The sequence below is a fragment of the Lycorma delicatula genome, chromosome 10, assembly GCF_047948215.1.
Source record: "Lycorma delicatula isolate Av1 chromosome 10, ASM4794821v1, whole genome shotgun sequence".
Classification (NCBI taxonomy): Eukaryota; Metazoa; Arthropoda; class Insecta; order Hemiptera; family Fulgoridae; genus Lycorma; species Lycorma delicatula.
The window spans coordinates 86,586,006-86,608,503 of record NC_134464.1 but is presented as its reverse complement, the minus strand read 5'-3'; the positions used below and the strand labels follow the sequence as shown (position 1 = coordinate 86,608,503).

The 22,498-nt window shown below is 31.1% G+C and overlaps 1 protein-coding gene across 1 annotated transcript in view; it reads left to right on the top strand.

The window, feature by feature from the left end:
• Positions 1-22,498, top strand: part of LOC142330897 (sensory neuron membrane protein 1-like) — a 100,005-nt gene that overhangs the window by 26,610 nt on the left and 50,897 nt on the right. Inside the window, exons 4-5 of the mRNA XM_075376364.1 lie at positions 15,288-15,545; positions 18,343-18,470. Coding sequence (XP_075232479.1) covers positions 15,288-15,545; positions 18,343-18,470 — 386 coding nt within the window. The remainder of the gene's footprint in view (positions 1-15,287; positions 15,546-18,342; positions 18,471-22,498) is intronic.

Below are 22,498 nucleotides of genomic sequence, written 5' to 3'. Positions count from 1 at the left end.
AACCTATCTCTATGTTCCCTTGTCCAAAACTAACCAAAATTAAATATCCCGGTGGGGTTCAGGAACGAAATAGTCGGGCCTGGATACCTTGCCCTAGGGGTTAAAGACAGGTGTAAATATCTAACCGGCGGGCTGACCTGTCGTACTGGGTTTACGGCCGGCGAACGGGAAGATCCGTTAGTGTGGACAATCCCCTGGGATGTAGTATGCTTCACTGTGAGTCCAGTCTGGGGGTAGGGGTAAAAAAAAAAACACAAAATTAAATAGCGTGTAGAAAACGTGACTGTCACGAACCTAGAATTTGAATTGAATCTTTCAGCCACGTGCCGACAAACACATCGACTTTTGAGAGTACGTTTGTTAAAACGCCATACAACACTGTCAGTTTCGTGAAGTCGCAAAGCGTGTCAGTTGCGACATGTTCTGGTTCCAGTAGAATGTCACACAATTACAGGAACCCAATGTGTTTGTTAGTCAGAAAATTCCAAACGTTCATGTTAAACCTCGGTAGTGAAATTAAACTGCTTTCACGATAAACGCACAGAACCAATTCTAGGTAACCGGCTGCAATACATAAACTACATATATCGAGTTGAATTTACATCACTATGTGAGGAAACTTATCTTATATTTAAGTCCGAGGTATTTAATCAAACAACATTCCTATACTGTTAAAAACAAAACTGGGTATTCACAGTAATGTGTCAGTGGAGCCGGTATTCGATAAACATACTAAATTTCTCTCCTAACAATAAATCCATGTTTTTCAGAAATTCTTCTTGATTTCTGCCGAAACTTCATCGACGAATCTTAACAGTTTATATTTATTTGTCTACTTTGATAATTGCAAAATTCTCATACTTTTCCTTCAATTCCTGTATAGTTTCTTCTACATGCAAGTTGAAAATTAGCGGGTACAGCCTAAATCCTTGTCTCAGTTCTTTATAAATCGAAATTTTCCTTGTTTCATCTTCTATTCTTATTTATTCTCACTTCTTTCATGATATTTCAATCAAATTTTCCTTAAAATGTTAACAATTTTTTATCATCCTCCATATCAAGTGATTTCTTCAGATTTACAATTATCATGAATTGGGCTTTATTCTTTTATAAATAAAAAGAATAATAATTAAACATTTTTAAATAAACAGACGCATTTCATACGCAATGTATGACGTACAAAAAAATGATGTTTTGAGTACAGGGTTAAATAATGGTAATATTATACTTTTTCTGGCGAAGAATGTACATTAATGAACGAATTTAATACTTGTAGTAAAATTTTATTAACATCATTACAAGATTAAAATTTTTAGCAGACTGAACAAAAAAAAAAACTAATCACGTCGGTTTTTTTCTCAATATGTTAAATAATTAAACAGAGTAACCTTAATTAATGTCTGTATAATAATAATAATAGTACTATTTATTCTTATGGTAATAATAAGCGGATAATAATAATAGTAATCCTGCATATCATAAGGCTTGTTAATGCATAAACTCAAAAATTTAATGAATATTTCGTTTTAATAAACACTTTTTATATTATAATAAGGATAATATAATATTTTCCCCTATATAGGTATTTACAATACGTAAAATAAATTATTCTTTTGCATCATGATTATATTTAACAAAATTTATAACATTTGTCGTAAATTCGAATAATAATAAGTATGTAACAAAATGTTACTTATTACTATAACAGTTTTAGTTAATTTTTTTTAATATTTTAAGTTAAAATTAATCAACATCAATTTTACGAATAATTAAATAAGTTAAACAATGTAAAATAAATTTTTTTACTGCTTTTGAAAAAAGTACGGTATTACTTTCGGTACTTACGGGGGTTTGGAGGATGAAATTGAATTTCCATTACGTTTGGAAGTTTGAGGAGTACGAAAATACCATTCACTTAAAATGGAATTTTTATACATATATACGAGTATGTAGAGAGAGAGAGAGAGAGAGAGAGAGAGAGAGAGAGAGAGAGAGAGAGAAGAGAAGCCTGTGTGTAAAATTTTGGCTTGAAAATCTCCAAAACTACGATATAAATTTCATTGAAATTTTGATATGCTGTAGCAGTGCATGAAAAGTTGTGCATGTAAAAATTTGATGAAAATTGGTTTAGCCGTTTTTCAGTTACGCCCAGTTTAATCTCAATTTGAGGTTATATTGTATTGATATATTTTTCATATGTACTTATGCAGTGAGTCACAGTGATGAGTCAGTTGAAACTTGATGCTAGTGTGTTGAGTCTACTCGTTAATCGAACGGATGTTGTGCGTTCTAAATGTGCCCGCGCTTTAGTTAGAATCACTGAATTAAATAGACGAAATAATATTATATTTAAATAAACTAAGAAATATTTTAACTTGAGTTATGTTTGTGTATGTGTGTGTAAGCCGTGAATCAGAAAAAACTACCTTGTCAGCTTTTTGTGCCTTAAGGAGATATTTTAAGTGGAAACTGAAAGTGAACTAAAGGAATGTACGTCGTTCCTTTAAAGCTACTTTTCTTGATAACCGAAAGACATCGAAAAAAGAGATACTATTTTGTAGAAAAATCAATTTCACGTACTGCAAGTGGTCTCCGAATTCGATATGACCAAAGGTTTGGCTACAGTTAAGTTGAATATCGGCAAGGAACATAATCCTTTGGCTGTCCTCCGTGGCGCGAGTGTTTTCGGCCTTTCATCCGGAGGTCCTGGGTTCGAATCCCCGTCAGAGATGGCATTTTTCACACACGCTACAAAGCATTCATCTCATCCTTTGGGATAATGCTTAACTGCGGACTTGGAAGTCATAATCCACTCACCGTGTTGGTTTAGTGGTGAACGCGTCTTCCCAAATCAGCTGATTTGGAAGTCGAGAGTTCCGGTGTTCAAGTCTTAGTAAAGTCAGTTATTTTTACACGGATTTGAATACTAGATCGTGGATACCGGTGTTCTTTGGTGGTTGGTTTCAACTAACCACACATCTCAGGAATGGTCGAACTGAGACTGTACAAGACTACACATCATTTACACTCATACATACCATCCTCATTCATCCTCTGAGGTATTATCTGAACTGGAGACTAATCAGGAAAAAGAAAGAAAAGAACCAGTTGTATTTCAAGTTATTAAAACGGCTATTATCTTAAAACTGTGAAAGACTTCGTAATGCCAGTAGTCCTGTATTCTTCCCAGGTACAAAAATTATGTTCATGCACAATTTAAGCTTAATCAGTTTAGTAGTTTTTGCGTGAAAGAGTAACAGACCCAAAAAACCACTAGATTATATATATATGTCGGAGAATAAAGTACAGTGGAGTATCTTCCGACAAAACGATGAGAATATTCTTTAGAATATCGGTATTTTTAGTAGTTTTAAGAAATGTACTATTACTTGTAATATTTTGTAAAATAAGGTTTAAATTGTTTTATTGCGGTAGGCTTAGGCCTAGGTAGGCACATGGTTGTCAACGTAGTCGGGATCCCAGGACGATAGGGGTATCATAAAATTAATAAGGAAAAGGAAATATGCAGTAGGTATATTATTTGAGAATATGCAGAAAGGGTAGTCTTGCTTTGGAACCCAGATCGAACAGACGTCCTGGTGATCGCGAATTCGTTATTTCCCTGAGCCTCGATCTATCGCAAGTTGTTTTAATATTATTTGAATTCTAAATTAAATTAATCTTATATTATAATTCGTGTACTACTGAGTTATTGATAAGTGATAATTATCATTTGTAATTATTTCATTGTACGAGTTATCTACTCATTTTTATTAATTGAACTTTATTATAATCTTATATATTCTCCACTTGTAATAATAAACATGAGTGAAACACAAAACGTTGAATCCCTGACACATCTCCTCGCCTCTCCGACATCAGAAGTGGGATCGTCTCCATCTGGTCCATCACCTGATCAGTGGAATACATTGTTTGAGTTTATGAAGTGTTGTATGCAAAAGCCATTATCGACAAAGAAAAGTGTTGCGTTACCACGATTTAATCCAGAGAGTGCGGGATCGGATTCTGTTGCTTGGTGCTCTGCAGCAGAACTGTGTCTATTAGAAAATCCTCTTCATCGCGCAATGTGACGTGTTTCAAATGTGGGGTAGCTGGTCGTATTGCGCCAAACTGTACGGCTCCAGGTAGCAGCCGTAGCGGTCCAGGGAACAACAAGGAGACTGGTAGCGTCGAACGCCGTGTGAATTTTTGCACAGTTGCAGCTCCTACTGGTATTCTAAACCATCTTGGTGAGTCGTTTCCATATTGTTTTGATTCAGGAGCGGAATGCTCATTAATAAAGGAATCGATAGCGATTAAGTTTTCTGGAAGTAGAATTAATGAATTAATAATTTTGAAAGGCATCGGAAATGTTGTAGTAAATTGTAGCATGCAAATTTTATCTATTGTAATTATGGATTTGTTTACATTAGAGATTCTTTTTCACGTTGTCCCAGATGAATATTTGAGTTATAATATTTTAATTGGTCGAGAAATTTTGAGCTTGGGTTTTGAAGTAAATATTTCTCAAAATAATTTTAAAATCTGTAAATCTAAAGTAGTAAATGAATGTAGTAAATTCGAAATTATAAATTTTGATAATGTTGATACAGATGTTGATAAAAATGATAAAATAAGATTAGTTTCAATCTTAAAAGAGTATGAAAGTTCTTTTATTACGGGTTTTCCTCGTACTCGCGTCAACAGTGGTGAACTTGACATACGTTTAATAGATACAAACGTTACGGTACAGAGAAGACCATATAGACTTAGTGTAGAAGAGAGACAAATAGTTAGAGAAAGAATAAATGAGTTACTTGAAGCTAATGTTATTCGTCCTAGCAATTCACCGTTTGCTAGTCCTATCTTACTAGTCAAGAAAAAAGACGGATCGGATCGTTTATGTGTCGATTATCGTGAATTAAATAAAAATACAGTTGCAGACAAATTTCCTTTGCCACTTATTTTAGATCAAATACCGAGACTTAGAAAGGCTAAATTCTACATTAGTTTAGATATGGCCAGTGGTTTCCATCAAATTCCTATACATTCGGAATCTATAGAACGTACGGCATTTGTTACTCCTGATGGTCAATTTGAATTTTTAACAATGCCATTCGGCTTGAAAAATGCTCCTTCGGTTTTTCAAAGAGCAATTTTAAAGGCATTGGGTGAGCTCGCGTACACTTTCGTTGTAGTTTATCTAGACGATGTACTGATAATTGCAGATACGATAGAAGAAGCGTTTGAAAGACTTCGAGTGGTATTAAAAATTCTTATAGATGCGGGATTCTCATTTAATTTTTCAAAATGTTATTTTCTCAAAACATCTGTTTCATACCTTGGGTACGAGATTCAAGAAGGACAAGTTCGTCCCAACCCTCGTAAAATAAACTCTTTAACAATGTTACCCGCTCCAAGGACCGTTACTCAGCTTAGACAATTTATTGGCCTTGCATCTTATTTCCGACGGTTTGTCCCTAAGTTTTCACAAATCATGAAACCATTATATGCTCTTACCTCAGGTAAAAAATATATTGAGTGGACTGAGACACATGAAAACGCCCGACAAAAAGTAATTCATACTTTGACCAACGAACCCGTCTTAATTATCTTTGACCCGGATTACCCTATAGAACTGCATACCGATGCTATTTCCGATGGGTACGGAGCAATACTCATGCATAAAGTAGACGGTAAAAATAAAGTTATTGAATACTTTAGTAAAAGGACAAGCCCAGCCGAGTCCAGGCATCATTCTTACGAACTCGAAACTATGGCCGTTGTTAAATCTATTAAACATTTTCGGCATTACTTGCATGGACGACAATTTACTGTTGTAACTGATTGTAATTCATTGAAATCTTCTCAAAATAAGATTGATCTTAATGATAGAGTCCATAGGTGGTGGGCTTATTTACAGGCTTTTCAGTTCGATATAGTTTATAGAGAAGGCAAACGTATGTCGCACGCGGATTTCTTCTCTCGAAACCCTTTGTCCGATTTACCAAAACAGGTTAATAAAATTGAAGAGAAACGCGTTAACCTCGCGGAACTATCGGTTGATTGGCTTCTTGCTGAACAACAGCGTGACTCGGAAATTTCGGAAATAGTCACCAAATTGCAAAGCGATGAGCTATCGGAAGATCTCTTAAAATCTTATGAAATTAAAGCCGGTACGCTATACCGGAAAATACAGAGAAAAGGCGAAACCCTTTGTTTGCCGATTGTACCCAGAGCATTTCGGTGGTCCGTCATTAACCATGTACATGAGTCTGTTATGCACTTAGGTTGGGATAAAACACTCGATAAGGTTTATGAGTATTACTGGTTTGAAGGTATGTCTAAATACGTACGTAAATTTGTTGACAATTGTATTACTTGTAAACTCTCTAAAGCTCAGTCAGGTAAAATTCAAGCTGAATTACATCCCATCCCTAAGACCCGCATACCTTGGCATACTGTGCATATAGATATTACAGGCAAATTGAGCGGTAAAAATAATACTAAAGAATACATTATTGTTATTATAGATGGTTTTACCAAATATGTTTATTTACATCACAGCAGAAAAATTGACTGTAATAGTGTTATTAAAGCTTTAAAGGCTTCAATATTTATATTGGGAGTTCCCGCTCGTGTGATTGCCGATCAAGGTAGATGTTTTACTGGGAAAGATTTTAAAGACTTTTGTAAATCTTTAAATATTAATTTACATTTAATAGCTACAGGTACTAGTAGGGCAAATGGTCAAGTAGAGCGTGTAATGAGTACGTTAAAAAATATCTTCACTGCTGTTGAGTCTAATAATCGTCCATGGCAAGACGCCATTGGTGAAGTTCAGCTAGCTTTAAACTCAACCGCGAATCGTATTACCAAATCTAGTGCGTTAGAATTATTAATTGGTAAGAAGGCAAGACCTTACGGGTTGTTAGTTGATGACAACGAAAATGAAATTGATATCTCTAATGTAAGACAACGAGCGATTGAAAGTATAGAGGAAAATGCTAATTATGAGAAGATTAGATTTGATAAAAATAAAGCGAAGGTTAATAAGTTTAAAATAGGAGATCACGTTTTGATTAAGAACGAAGAACGTAATCAAACGAAACTCGATAGGAAATTTAGAGGTCCATTCGTAGTAACAGAATTACTTGATAACGACAGGTACACACTAAAATCTTTAAGTAGTAGTAGAAGTTATAAGTATAGTCATGATAAGTTGAGAGAAATGCCTGAGAATTATATTCCTAATGAGTTGGATGTTTCCTCGGACAATGAAAGTTGTGCCGAGGAGACTGTTGATGTTGGTCCTGAAACAGGGACTATGGTTTAAAAAGAGACCACCAATGACGCAATGCACTAATGGCTGGCAGCAGGTCGTGGACCTGGCATTTTTATTTTTCGCACATGCATCAGTGTGTAGTCGTAACTGCAAACTAAATTAGTGGCTAATGTTAGTTTGATCAGGGCGCGATGGGCACCTGATGATGTGTCGGGCAGGTAGTTGTGGCAACTACAGAATATGTATGATACTGTATGTGGCATACAGGGTAGCCTAGAGATAGTGCAGAGGTCTATTGGTGGAGGAAATAAAATCTTATTTGACAGTTAAATGATAAGGAATAATGATTGATGGCTTTTCGATCTCTTGAGTACTGTACGATGACTATTTAGGATAATGAATAATTAATGGATTTCTGTTACTCGAGAGGACTTCTGAATCTATCTGTTGTACTTTAACTATTGTAAAATGCTTTATAATGACCGAGGTCAGTTGAAAACAAAAATTAAAATACCACTGTAACTCAATGTTTTAGATACACCCGAGGGCGTGTGATTGTCAGAATGGCCGTGTCGGAGAATAAAGTACAGTGGAGTATCTTCCGACAAAACGATGAGAATATTCTTTAGAATATCGGTATTTTTAGTAGTTTTAAGAAATGTACTATTACTTGTAATATTTTGTAAAATAAGGTTTAAATTGTTTTATTGCGGTAGGCTTAGGCCTAGGTAGGCACATGGTTGTCAACGTAGTCGGGATCCCAGGACGATAGGGGTATCATAAAATTAATAAGGAAAAGGAAATATGCAGTAGGTATATTATTTGAGAATATGCAGAAAGGGTAGTCTTGCTTTGGAACCCAGATCGAACAGACGTCCTGGTGATCGCGAATTCGTTATTTCCCTGAGCCTCGATCTATCGCAAGTTGTTTTAATATTATTTGAATTCTAAATTAAATTAATCTTATATTATAATTCGTGTACTACTGAGTTATTGATAAGTGATAATTATCATTTGTAATTATTTCATTGTACGAGTTATCTACTCATTTTTATTAATTGAACTTTATTATAATCTTATATATTCTCCACTTGTAATAATAAACATGAGTGAAACACAAAACGTTGAATCCCTGACACATCTCCTCGCCTCTCCGACATATATATATATCAGATATCAGATAATTGGTAAAAAATTTATAAACAATTTTTGTAAAAGATCTCTTATTGTACAAGGGATCTCATATGATCTGTATGGTTGTTTAAAATAATATTTTATATCTTAATATTTTGTAACAATTTTTTTCTTTTTTTTTTTAAAATAATTACCATTTTTTAAGTAGGTAAATGTAATGTAATGATCACCGCAGAAATTAAATTTGTTATTATTGTTAGAAGTATATAAACGGTCATAATATCTTACGTCATTAAAAACCAAATAATACAAAAAACTCCTTATTATTTGAATTAAACTCGGTTATTATTTATTCATACATGTTACAAATAAAAGGAAAAAGATACATATGAAAAAAAGGGGATGAAATTACAACGAGTAACCTAAGTGAAATTCTATAACATTATTTTGAAGATTTAAAAATAGAGAGGTTTTATTCTTTAGGTTACAATACATCTAAAATTTCGGTATACAAAAAAAACAAAAAGAAAATAAGAAACTGAGACTGCCAATTAAGTTAGTGACGTCATGTCTATATAAAAGGTAAAAAGGCTTTTTGACTAGAGGTTTAAAAGGAAATTCAAGATTCTAATGGTTGAGAAACTGCAAAATGACTAAATTTTAAAATGTTTTGTTTCTAATGAGGAGTATAAATAAATTTCAATAGAAAATAAGCTTTAATACAATTAAATTTTTTCTCTACTTTCCCAGGTATAGCAGCTATAACGGGAAAGTATATTTATTGATCGTTCAAAAAATTATCTAAAAAAAATTGTTTTTGAAATTTAAAAAAAAGTTAACAAAAAAAATTGATTTAAATAAATTGTATATAATCTGAGTCAGACGGACGTTTGTGTGTATTTACTATAAGAAAGTCACTATATAACTAAATTACTTCCCCTGATGGAGAGCTCCAAATATATTTTTTTGTCTATCTGTTAGCATTTAAAATCGGTACCTCAAACAGGACCATAAGTAAATTTTATTAATGACAATCATGAGAGGTCTCCGACGAAACCTCTCATTAAAGCATGCAAAGGTTCAATACCTCATGTACAGAAAAAGAATTTGTATAACTGGTTCAAGTAAAGTTCGATACTTAACATAATATTAGGAATAATTATAAATAAATCCCAGGTAGAAGAGAATAAAAATAAGAACAACATTATAAATAAAAAAAATCATAATTCTCTACCCGTAATAAACCACGGCGCCTTTGTTACCATCCTCAACAATTTATTTTGGAATTTTTGAATTATTGCTGTTACTCGTCGTACCCTATAATTTAGAATTAATTTTAATGAATAATTAAATCATTAAAAACACCCCTTGATGCATTACCCCTCAAATTTTCAAAAATCGAAAACAAATTTTTCCAAATTGTGATGCAAATACAATAATATTATAAATTTTGGTTAGTACTTATTTTGGTGAACATCTGGGATTTAATAATTAAAATTAAAAGTTTTAAATATAATCAAACGAATAATTTTATATTTAATAAAAAAAATTTAGATAACATTAAAATTTATTACGATTTATGTTTTCTTATATGTCGATGAAGAAATAACTGAAGTTGGCTCAGTAATTGTACATTTTTGGTTTATATTTTGCAACATATTCGTAAGCTTTAAAAATAATTCATAATTTTGGTTATTACTTTTAAATAGAAAGGGCTTATTTTATAATAAAAATTCACAAAGAGCTTACAATGATTTAGCTAATTGATTGTTTTTTTCGAAAATGAATTTCATAACTTGACCGGTGTAGACGTGAAAATTCCTTGCCATTCAAAGAATGGCAAAAAAACTGCTGGCATTTTTTTTTGTGTGTTTTACGAAATCATGATCTTTTTTAGTGATAAAATAAAAGTAATGAAATTTTATTCTAAAAATAAAAATTAAAAAAATAGAAATAATTTTTATTGTTTTAATTAAATTTGTATTTCTTCTTAAAAAAGTAATATAATTAGTGGTGGTTTTTATTTATTAGGTAATAAAAAACAAAAATTAATTAGATAAGAAAACAAAAATTACGTACATAATAAAAGTGTTTTCTGGTTAATGAGTTTTGATTCAAATATTTTAATAATTTGAAAGAATTATATAATTCTTTCAAATTAAGTTTCCTTATTATATATAAATAGCTGCAGAGACGAGCTGTAGAAACTCACTCCGCAGCTAGGTCCTGCGGGTGGCGCGACGTCTTGGAATGGGATTATTAGGTGTCCAAAATTGATTACCTTTTGCGTAAAAATATTTTTTTTTTTTTTTTGAAAGATTAAAATTGATATAACGAAAGTTGAATTAGAAATTTAACTCTAGAAATTGATATTAACGAATCGGTATTTTCCGCTAGTGATCGGTATATTCCGGTGCCTACATTTCGGTTATAGTTCATTATTTTATGAAGAAAAACAATCACATAAAAAAATATATTATTAATATATATTTCGCATATATATATCGGAAATATCGATATATAAATATAAATAAATAATATAACAAATATACACCTGACCACCAAGAAACATGTACTAACGAATCGGGATTTTCCTCTAACGATCGATACATTCCGGTGCTAAGCTAAGGGGAATAGACACACAAACACACACACACACACACACACACACACACACACAGAGAGAAAGAGAGACAAACACACACATACAAATGCCCTTTAGTAGGATTGGATATACTCATGTATATATATATATATATATATATATATATATATATTAAGAATCTTAATCAAAAGTGACTTGATATTTGTCTATAAAAATTTCAAAAATAGTGTTGAGAATAAAAAACATCCCATGCCAGGCTTACTAATTGTTGAGAAGGTTTGTTCCCTTTATTGTATTATTTTTTTCCTTCCATTACTACGTATAGATATAGATCACTAGTGTAAATACAGATTATAGCTTTCGAGGAAAGCTTCTATTTGTTTTAGAATAAATAAGGCGAGAAGTTTAATTCCCAGAATGCATCTTTAAAAAATACGTTCATACTGTTTATTACTCTTGTGTATTTATCGTTAGTTTAGAGGATATTTCCATTTTTGAAAACAATTCTGGAACTCTTTTTCCAATATATTCTTGAGGCCCTTTATGACATTTTTCTGGATATCAGAATATCTTCGTCCTTTTACAGCGTCTTTAATTTTGGGGCCAACCAGAAACCAAAGAAGGCTTATTCAAGTGAATAAGCAAGATATTTTAATTAGGTAATCAATGTTTTAGCCAGAAAGTCTTTCATGATCAGCGTGTTTTGATTTCGTGCATCACCTTAAGGGACGACAAACTTATCAGTACACGACTCAAGATTATTCCAGCAAACAGGATCTCATATTTCCAACCTTAAATTTCTACTTTCCCGTCTAGGTAGCGTTATAGCAGAGCTATAGCTCAAGTATGGAAAGTATTGTAGTCGGTCCAATTTGGGCATATGCGGTTTTTACACCAAAGGAACTCAAAAAACCGAATGGAAATTTTCCGGATGTTAATGTTCGTATGTACGTGTGAGTGTTCGGTTTTGGGCTCTAAATCACCTTATATCTCCAGAACTACTGCACTGATTTTGACCAAACTCGGTCAGATTAAGTGTATATATGGGGCATTATGCCATTAAATTTTTAACTTAAAAGGTCAAGGAAGTGAGACTGTAGAACAAGGTCTCCTCAGTATCTCGAGATTTCGCGTAATTAAGATCATATTTTTCTAAGGCACATTTGTTAATAATTAAAAAATAACAATAGTTCCAAAAATGGTTTTGCAAAAAATCGCATCCTTACGACAAAAAATGCTCTAAATTTTAAAGCTTTGTTGTGATCGTTGTGATGGCTGTTTTTCATTGTGGCCTCTTCTATTGTCATTTAATTACGCATATAAATTAATCTTTACTAAATTGGGAGCCCCAAACCCCACCAAGCGGCCGGACCCGACCGAAATTCATGCATTTTTTAAACAATTTTCTTCTTTTAATTTAATCAACACTGCTTTAAAAAATGATTTTTTATAAAACTGAGCTTTGACTCCCGCGCAAAACGAAACAAAAATGCTGAGTTATCAATTTATACATTTTCAAGGGACATGAAAATGATTTTAATATTTAAAATTGTTGAAACAGAAGCTTTTATTTTAGTAATACCAGTTTTTAAATTTGCGGGTTTAATCTCAAGTCAATATTCTTTTCTTTTTTTTTAAGAGGTGGAGGAACCCCATTTACGGGCGCTGAAGCAGTGTCGGACTCGCTAACAGGTTCCGCAAGATATTAAAAAAGCCATATGTAATCCTGCACACTACCGACTAAACCTCCATCGCTGGTTACCCGCCCCTCCTGGAAATAGCTGATAAAGCATTAATTACTTCAGAAGGGGGGAGGGTAAGCGCATCCACACACACACACACACACACACACACACACACACACACACACACACACACACACACACACACACACACACACACACACACATACACACACACACACACATTCAGACAACAAAGCAAGTAGCAAGGCACATAATACAAACACAACTAAAAAACCAGCACAAAACCTCACCAAACAGATTAGAACCAAACCAACCAACACGTATATACCACCCGCGCACAGATACACGCACACCAAAAACTCTCGCAACACTTATACTTACATGCCATCAGCTTTAGTTCGGAAGGGCGGAAGCCTCCGGGATCCCAGCCAGTGGAATGACCGCGACTTCATTGCATCCAGCCGACCCCCACAAGATCGGGGGGTTCTCTAGACACTCGCCTACGGCCCTGTCCTCCGCACCGGGACCCCAGGGCTTCATCTCAAGTCAATATTACGTTGTAATTATAACGAGAGATTTTAGCAGTGTCTTATATATTAAGTATATTTTATTTATACATAGCCGCGTGACGGGGAAGTCATACAACTGTAATGTCAGCTTTTTTAACACGTATTAATCGTTTATCAGGTTACCAAATCCCTTATTTCATCTAATCAAAATTGATTTTAACTACCGAATTCTGAGATTGTCATTCATATCTTTTTACCCATCATTAAATTTCCTAAGACATTCAAAGACAGTAGAATTATTAAAGCATTAACACCACATACCATTTTCAGCAGCACCAATGATTTAACAGCAATTTTACTTATTTTCATATAAAATTTTAACACGTGTTCTAAAGGTCGATCATTCATATATTTGTCATAATATATAAGTACGTCCTTATTGAATTAGCAATAAAGATATAATTAAACAATAATTAGTAATAAAGATATAATTTTAACCAGTGCCTCTACAATATGATGTTTACGGACGACTTTGCTAAAACGTTTAAGAAGAAGATTATTAACGTGATTTAGATGAAATCACCATGAAGACGACACTACGCAACCAATCCAAGAATTTGTCATGCTTCTTTTAACTCGATTTTCTTGGCTTGTAAACGATATTATTGTAAGACAGTGGCGGCTCGCCTATAGGCACTGTGGAACTGCAGCACCCCCTATTTCCACTTCATGTTATCGATAAAATTTAACATAATGAATCCTTCTTTCTTTAATTCTTTTTTTATATTTGACTATATATAATCCTTAAGCTTAATGACAGTAGTCAGCACTCAGTTTATGAAAAATATACAAAAATTTTGTATGAAACTGTGCGCTTCACAGTTCCAGCGGCGTGGTGTTTGGCTGTTGTGAGAGGCTGCGAGGAAGAAAGAGAGCACTGTCCCTCCTGCATTGCCGATCCTGGCGTTCTGGTGAAATGTAGTTTTTTTTTACTCCGCGTGTGATCAAGGAGAAAATTATTGACCTTTACGCAAATATTAAAACAACAAGGAGGATTTCATTTTTAAATGAATAGATTAAGATTGAACTGTGTAAAAATTTATGTTAAAGTAAGTAAAAAATGTTTGATTTTATTGTTTTAGGATTTTATCAAGTTTCTGAATAATTTTTTTTTTTTATACATATTTGTTTCCTTTTACACAATTTTAAAACAGAGGCTAAAAATTGTCTGCGCTCCCCCCACCACTAATTTTACCTACGAGTCGGCATTGATTGTAACATATATTTTAGAAGCAAAGAAAAATGTTGTAAGAACGAATAAAGATTTTCATAAAGACTTTTATCCATTCATAAAATACACTGCTGAAACGGAAAATATTTTTAGAGGTTCATTATTCCTGCAGTTTTTATAGTTGTAAGCAAAATTTTTGTAGGAGTCCTCATAATTTTTTTGTACGTACAGTCTATAGTCATAATAATAAACAAACAATATCACTTAATCCAGTCCAATAATTTCATACGATCGTGCTATTGTTATGTGCCACTATAAATCATTTCGAAACTACTCCTTGCTTACTGCTGTCACTAAATGAGAGAGAATGTGAAATAGATGTTATGTGAATGTATTCTACCCGTTCAGAGTTCAGTTGTGAAAAATGTAGATGTAATACCATGGAATATTTTCCGGTTATTCGTCAAGCGTAAAATTGTTCCTTTCACGATATTCTTATTACGTTATTTTTGTAAATCATGGTAAAGTCAAGATGCAGATGTTTTAATAAGAATGAATAAAGTTAAAATTGATGAATTTTACGATTTTAATAAAAGAAAACTTTTATTTTTTGCATTTTTATTTCTTTCAACCTTTTCTCCCACATCATCACCATTTATATTGTAATTTTCGCTTCAAATTTTCTGTTCATTATCTACTTTATCTTAATTTCTATTTAATAATATCTCACACATGTGCACTTTCTTATAATAATTATATTTAGTTTAATTTCAGTTTATAATAATTACATTTCTAACAGTATAATTTTATTTTACAGGCACTGTTATTAAAAGCTAAACAAGATTTTCCCACACCATTACTAGCTGTTGTAAACGAAGCGTTACCGGCTATTTATGGTAAAATAAAAGATATATTTCTAACAGCAAAAGCAAGAGATCTTTTATTCGACGGTATATTAATCAACTGTACTGAACGCAATCTTTTACCAAGAGCTATATGCATTGCAATAAAACAAAATTCAAAGCCATTAGTACAGATTGCTCCAAACGTATATTTATTCTCTTATCTAGGAGCAGTAAGTGTACACTCATAAATTCTCTAAGAATTCTTAAGTTAAAGTATAAGTAAGCGATGTGTGTGTTTGTGTAAGCGCACTTAATAGCCGATTAATAAAATTTGATGTGGACACTACATGACTTCCTTGTACGACTATTAAATTACATATACATATTTTTTTTTTAAATGATAACGTAAAATTTTATTTTATTAATAACTTACGATATTTTTTCATATTTTTTTATTTATTGTTATTATTGAATTATTATTTATCGTAAACATTTTTTTACAATCAGAGGTTAAATTATTAATAAATCAATATATTTAAATTAAAAAAAGGAGATCAAGTCGAATTTGAGCCAATGTGCTTTCCTGTTGTAAGATCCAAATATTTCATTAATTAAATGTTTAGTCGGCTATAACTCTGAAACCAGTGAAAATAAGTACCACTTATGATATAATGTTGAGAAGCTCACATCGAGAGCTTATTACTGCAGTTAAGAAAAAGTCCAAAATCAAATTTATTTTTGTTTATGTGCTTTTTGGACGCTTTTGGTCCAATCGATTGCAGTCAAAAGAGGAGGTGCACAACTAGATGTTACAGCAGTTCTAAGTAAAAAATTTCAACATCCTACGGCTAATCGTTTTTAAGTTATTCGAGATACATACGTATCTCGTCATACGTACAGACGTCACACCGAAACTAGTCAAAATGGATCCAGGGATGCTCAAAATGGATATTTCCGTTGAAATCTGAGAACCAAAATTTTTCGCGATCACAATACTTCCTTTACTTCGTACAAAGACGTAAAAATTATAATAAATTTGTCCGTTTTTTGATAAAAATTTGAGAAAGACGATATTTTATAACTTCTTTATAGAAATATGACAAATTTTAATTCTGTAGACGTCCTTTATCTATTTAAAAAAAATTGATCAGCTAATTTTATTATAAGAAAATAGAAACGATTCCATATAAATAACAAAACAACATAAGTGGCAATTTCTTTTATTTTTGATCCTGAAAATGGTAACATTCCGATTTTGGTGAACGACACCGAATTGAAAATCCATTTACCAGTAGACTTTTGAAAAAACGAATCAAAGTTTACAAGATTTTAAATTTTTTGTCCATAAAAAATAAAACTTACTCTGCTGTATATATGTAATAATTTTAATACGATAGACAAGAAAAAGTAAATGGCATTCAAAAAGGGTAACTAATTAAAAAAAACAAAAAACTTAATCATATACAAAGTATAAAATTAAATTCAAACCAATGATTTTTAATATTTGCTTATTTGAAACTTTTTTCTCCTGCTCCTCTGGGTCGGATTGGCATTCAAGCACAGCTTGAATAAGCAATATTTATTAGATTTGTTATATACTCAACTCAGGGGGGCGGATCTTTTACTCGCTTTATTCGCCTCAAATCACTGAGGCAGGTTTAGTTGAAACTAAATAAATTTATGTGTTTACCATACTGTGTGATATAAAATTAAAGATTTTTCCATAAAAAGAATGTAGATAATTTACTTTATTTTGTGATGGAAGAGAACGCATTAAGGGTAGCTGTAAAATAACGAAAAAATCTACCTGGTGATTAATTAAAGTATGAAAAATCCTTTATATTTAAAATCGAGGGATACTAGGAGGTAGAGAAACAAATACGGATTAACAAAGTTACAAAATTATTACTTTATGGAGGTTTAGAAATTTTTGTCCGCCGTATTGAATCAAACATTACTTTTTAAATACAAAGGTATATATGTTACACATATAAAATTTTAAAAGAAAAACGGTGCTGAAGACCGTTTCTCAATAATTTCTTCGTTTTTGATAAAGCAATCAAATTTGAAAAACGGGAAAATCGCGGTAGTAATAAAACGAGTTAAAACGCCCCATACTACTTTTTTTATTTATTTCGTATTGCCTTTAAAATTAATCCAATAACCAAATTTAAACAGTTAATGTGTTAAATAATTAACTTAATTCTCAAATAAGTAATGTTGAATTAAAAAGCCAAAATTAAAAGTTAATTTGCGTTTTTGGGATGTAATATAATCGGCGTTATTATAAACAAACAGCTGACTTACTTCATCTTTTAAATTAAAAAATATTTTCAGAATTTATTATAATTTAGGACCGAAACATTTAAATAAATTTTAAAATTAAATATTGTGAAATTAAAGTAAATAACATTAGTTGACTTAGCCATTTAATTTGAAGTAGTATTGCAAGTTATTGGTTATTGTGTATTATTATTATTTATTACTGTGAAGGGTGTTATTATTAGTGTTTGGGCCTTTAATTCCAACATTAACTGTTTATAATTTGTTACTGGATTTAATTCTGAAGATAATATGAAATAAAAACGTTTTTACTCCGTTTTACCTCCTTTTATTACTACCGCGATTTTTCTGTTTTTGCAAATTTGATTGCTTTTAGATTAAAATGAAAGAATTTTTTGAAAAAATTTTCGGAATCGTTTTTCTCATAAAGTATTACATTAAAATCATGCATCACATGTCAACTTTCCTTAGAAAAATACTTGATTCAATGTGACGGATTCAAGATGGCAGATAAAAATTTCAAACACCCGTAAAGTAGTAATTTTGTAACATCTGTTTTTACATCCTAGTATCCCGTTTCCATACTTTAATATCAATCAATCTACATGTATAAAATAAGGTCAATATCTATTAATTTTCTGTTTATTCATATATTATAAATTTTAAATTAAAATATTAACATTTTCTATTTAAATTAAAAATAAATTTTTATGTGTAACTAATTTTTTGTTATTATTTTCCTAGAGAAATGGTACGGTTGAACCATATAGATATACTGTAATGAGAGGCGTTAATAATTTACTTGATATAGGAAGACTGGTACAAATAGATGGAAAAACTGAATTACCGTTTTGGAAAGGAGAATGCAACAGGTAAAAATATAATTTAATTTCATTTATGCCAAAATTAAAGCAAATAACCTTAGATTAAAAAAAATATATAATAAAAGATATGAGGTAATAAAATATGTAAACCAAAATTTAGAAACATATTTTCCACAAAGATGAAAATAGGATAGTTTATTTGTTAAAATGACCAAAGAAATGTCATTTAATTAACTGTAATACTGTAATTTTCCTCTTGCACAGATGAAAATATAAAAATAAAATTTTATTGTAATAGGTTAGCATTACTGATTGATGTAAATAACTCTGATAATCAATGTTTTAATCTAGTTTGTTTTGACAAACAAAAAGAATTTGACGAGTTGAAACAGTAGGGACAAAGAAAGAAGATATAATAGTTTGTTATATTCTCTTTCTAAATCATTCTAATGGCTCTGAAAAATGCAGAATTGCATTAGAATAGAGTTGAGTAGAGAGTTGTAACAGTTATCAGTCACAGATAGTTTCTCTGAGAGTAATGATTTTTTATTTAAGACGAATCCTTATGGTGAACAGAATGGTGTCACTTGGAAAACTGAATATATCAACTGCACTTCGGTGGGCTTACTTTTCCAAGTCTGGCATAGAATACTTATTATTCTTGAGAATGATTATCATTTTCAGAACTGATTTGTTACACATGTAAGGTATAAACATTATAGTTACGGTAATTAATATATATATATATATATGATTTATTGGAGCATTAACTTGATAAATACTCTTAGATATTAAGCAAAAAATAATAAATTAAAAACTTTCTTGTGAAACTGGTATTATGGTGTTTCGATGGGAAACGGGTGTTATTGTAAGTAACTTTTATTATCACTAATAAACTAAATTTTAATTAATTTACCTTCCCATCTGGCATTTCACCATTTCTGAGATAAATGGAAAGGACATAGATTAGTAATTAAATCGGTTTACCAAAATTTGAACGTCCGATAAACAGGTAGAATTAGAAAAAAAGAAATGAATATTTCTTTAGCTCATTGAACAGTTTAACTAATTATGGGAATTGTTGAAATAAAATTAATAATACTGTGAAAATGACGTAAAAATATAAAAAATAATTGTATATTACAGGACATAATTTAACGAAAAGTAACAAAAATCTTCGGTGAAAATATTATAAAAAGAAAAAGTCTTCAAAGAAAGTCAAGCAAAGTAAAAAAATAGATGAAGCATTTCAAAATCTTAAAACCCTAATATTCAACAGTATTTACGTCAAAACGTTTTGTTGAAATATAAAAACGATAAAAATTAAATGGTTAAAAGCAGAGTTAGAATTTATAAGTATTAAATCGGAAAAGACGTTCTGGGCAAAGAGATGTAATAAAAACGTATTGTGATACTATTGCTAAGATATTTCACTAGGCACAAAATTTAAAAAAATATTTTAAATTGAATGCCAGCGAAAGTATCATGTTATATTACCACCAGATCGGTATCGTTTACCACCAGATCGGATGATTACCAGATAAATCATTTAATAATAAAATTAACTATTAGAGAAAGATAAATTTTATATTGAAAACTTTCCCGGAAGATTATAAAAACAACTGCAGAAGAAAAAAATTAAAACAGAATCTTGATAATCTCGTGCATACACCTGGAATGTATTAAATTGTAATTTTTTTTCTGTTTGTCAAAAATTTAGTTTTTTTAATATTTATTTATGTTCCTTTTTCCCAAAAATATCTGACTGAAATGTTTACTCGTTATTTAAGTTATATATTTACATTTTATGATATTTTAAGACATCCTGAGAAGAAGAAAAAAGTAAATATACAACTAAAATATAAACAACTAAAATATAAGATAAGCCAAAATCTTAGAATATTTCAATAATTAAATGTTATTAAGGATTGTAACTCCAAAAGACAACAATGTTCCTAAATCCTTTTTCTTTTCTCTTTCTTACTCCACCTTGGGATCAGATCTGCTTTAATACGAGTGAATAATACAACCCACAGGAAACTTAGGAAGAGTTAAAACACACTCCTGCAACTACAAACATTAAAATGTTATCAGCTAAAACAATAAAAACAATGATGTAGATGTTTGTAAATAAAAATTTTAAAATAAAAAAAAAGAAGAGCTCTTTAGAATACTATTTTGTAAGAAACAGAAATTCAATGTTTGGTAAAAAAAGTCTGATGTGAACACCACATGACTGCCTTGTACCATATTGCATTACGTATATACATTTTTTGCTGCCTTTCATTTAAACTTATTTCATTTGAAAGTGAGGTACGATCCCCCAATTCCTTAATAATGTTAACAGTTATACAATTGCTGAAATATTAGTTTTTATTAACATCAGATATTTATATAATTATTATAATTCGACAATCTTCCATGAAATATTAGGATAGAGTAAAAGTCCCTTTATTACTCGTATTACGAGATCAGAAAATGCTAAAACCAAAAAAAAAAATAATAACGAAGAAAATGTTGCAAACAAAAAAAATAAATAAACAGGTAGAAAATATGCAAATAAAGAAAGAATAAAAACATTAAGAGAAGATGATAAATATAAAGAACAGGAAGACGTTAAGGCCAAGGAAAGAACAAAAAGATTAAAAGAGGATGATGAATATAAAGAGAGAGAAAATTTGAAAACTAGAGAACGTGTACATAAATTAAGATCAGAAGAATTATATCAAACGAAAGAGCGATTAAATAATTGGCAACAAAAAACAAATAAACGAAATGATGATCACCTGCGACTTAGGGAGAATATTGTCCGACAATATCAGAGGAGTAATGAACTAAAAGATAAGAATTTTTTGCAGTTTGTCTAAGATCGGGCATGTATGTCTCAGTGTATATGTTGTTCTTGTGAGGATATATTTTTCAATCTCTGTGGTTAACTTTAATGTACATAAAATTAAACAGAAATTAGACTAGAAAATCCAAAAATAATACGATTCTAAATTATAATTTTCGATTAATATTAAATAATCAGATGTCTCACCAAATCTATTACATACATACATGAACTAATGCCTATTAAATTACATATATACATTTTTAAAAGTACATAAAATTTTATTTCACTAATAATTTTGGATTTTTTAGTTTTTTTATTGTTATTATTGAATTGTTTACTGTAAACGTTTTTTACAATAAATAATTCATGTAAGTAAATCAGAGGTTAATTTAAATATATTGACATTATTAATGTCAATATATTTAAATTAAAAAAAAAAAGTTAAAAAAAGGAGATGAAGTCGGATTCGAACCGATGTGCCTTCCTCTTGTAAGATCCAAATAATTCATTAATTAAAATTTCTTTTATCTATAACTATGGAACCAATTAAAATAAGTACCACTTATATCGCTGAAAAGCTTTCAATGAGGGCTTATTACTGCAGTTAAGAAAAAGTCCAAAATCTAAATTTTTTTGACTATGGGCTTTTTTGGGCACTTTTGGTCCAGTCGATTGCAATCGAAACAGAAGGTACACAACTAGATGTTACAGCAGTCCTAAGTCCAAAATTTCAACATCCTACGGGTAAATGTTTTTGAGTTATGCGAGATACATTCATAAGTACGTACAGACGTCACGGCGAAACTAGTCAAAATGCAATCGGGATGGTCAAAATGGATATTTCCCTTGAAATCTGAAAACCGAAGTTTTTCGCGACCATAATACATCGTACAAGGTAGTAAAAAGAGCTTCAAAAAGTTTATTTTTGAAATAAAGAGTTGTAAGTAATAACTTTTTTATCGGTAAAACCTTAAGTCTAAAATGTTTAAAAAAACAAACAATAAAAAATTTCACCCAAAATCAACCAACAATTTTTTCTTAAGTAAATCATAATGCCGGCCTCTGTGGCGTGAGTGGTAGCGTCTTGGCCTTTCACCCGGAGGTCCTGGGTTCGGATGGATAGGATTGTTATAGAAATGTTCTATTATAATAAAGAAACAAAAGTAGTTACAAATTACGTTCCAAAGAAACAAGAATAAAAGTTTTATTTAGAATGAACCTAAGAAGAATAACCGATGCT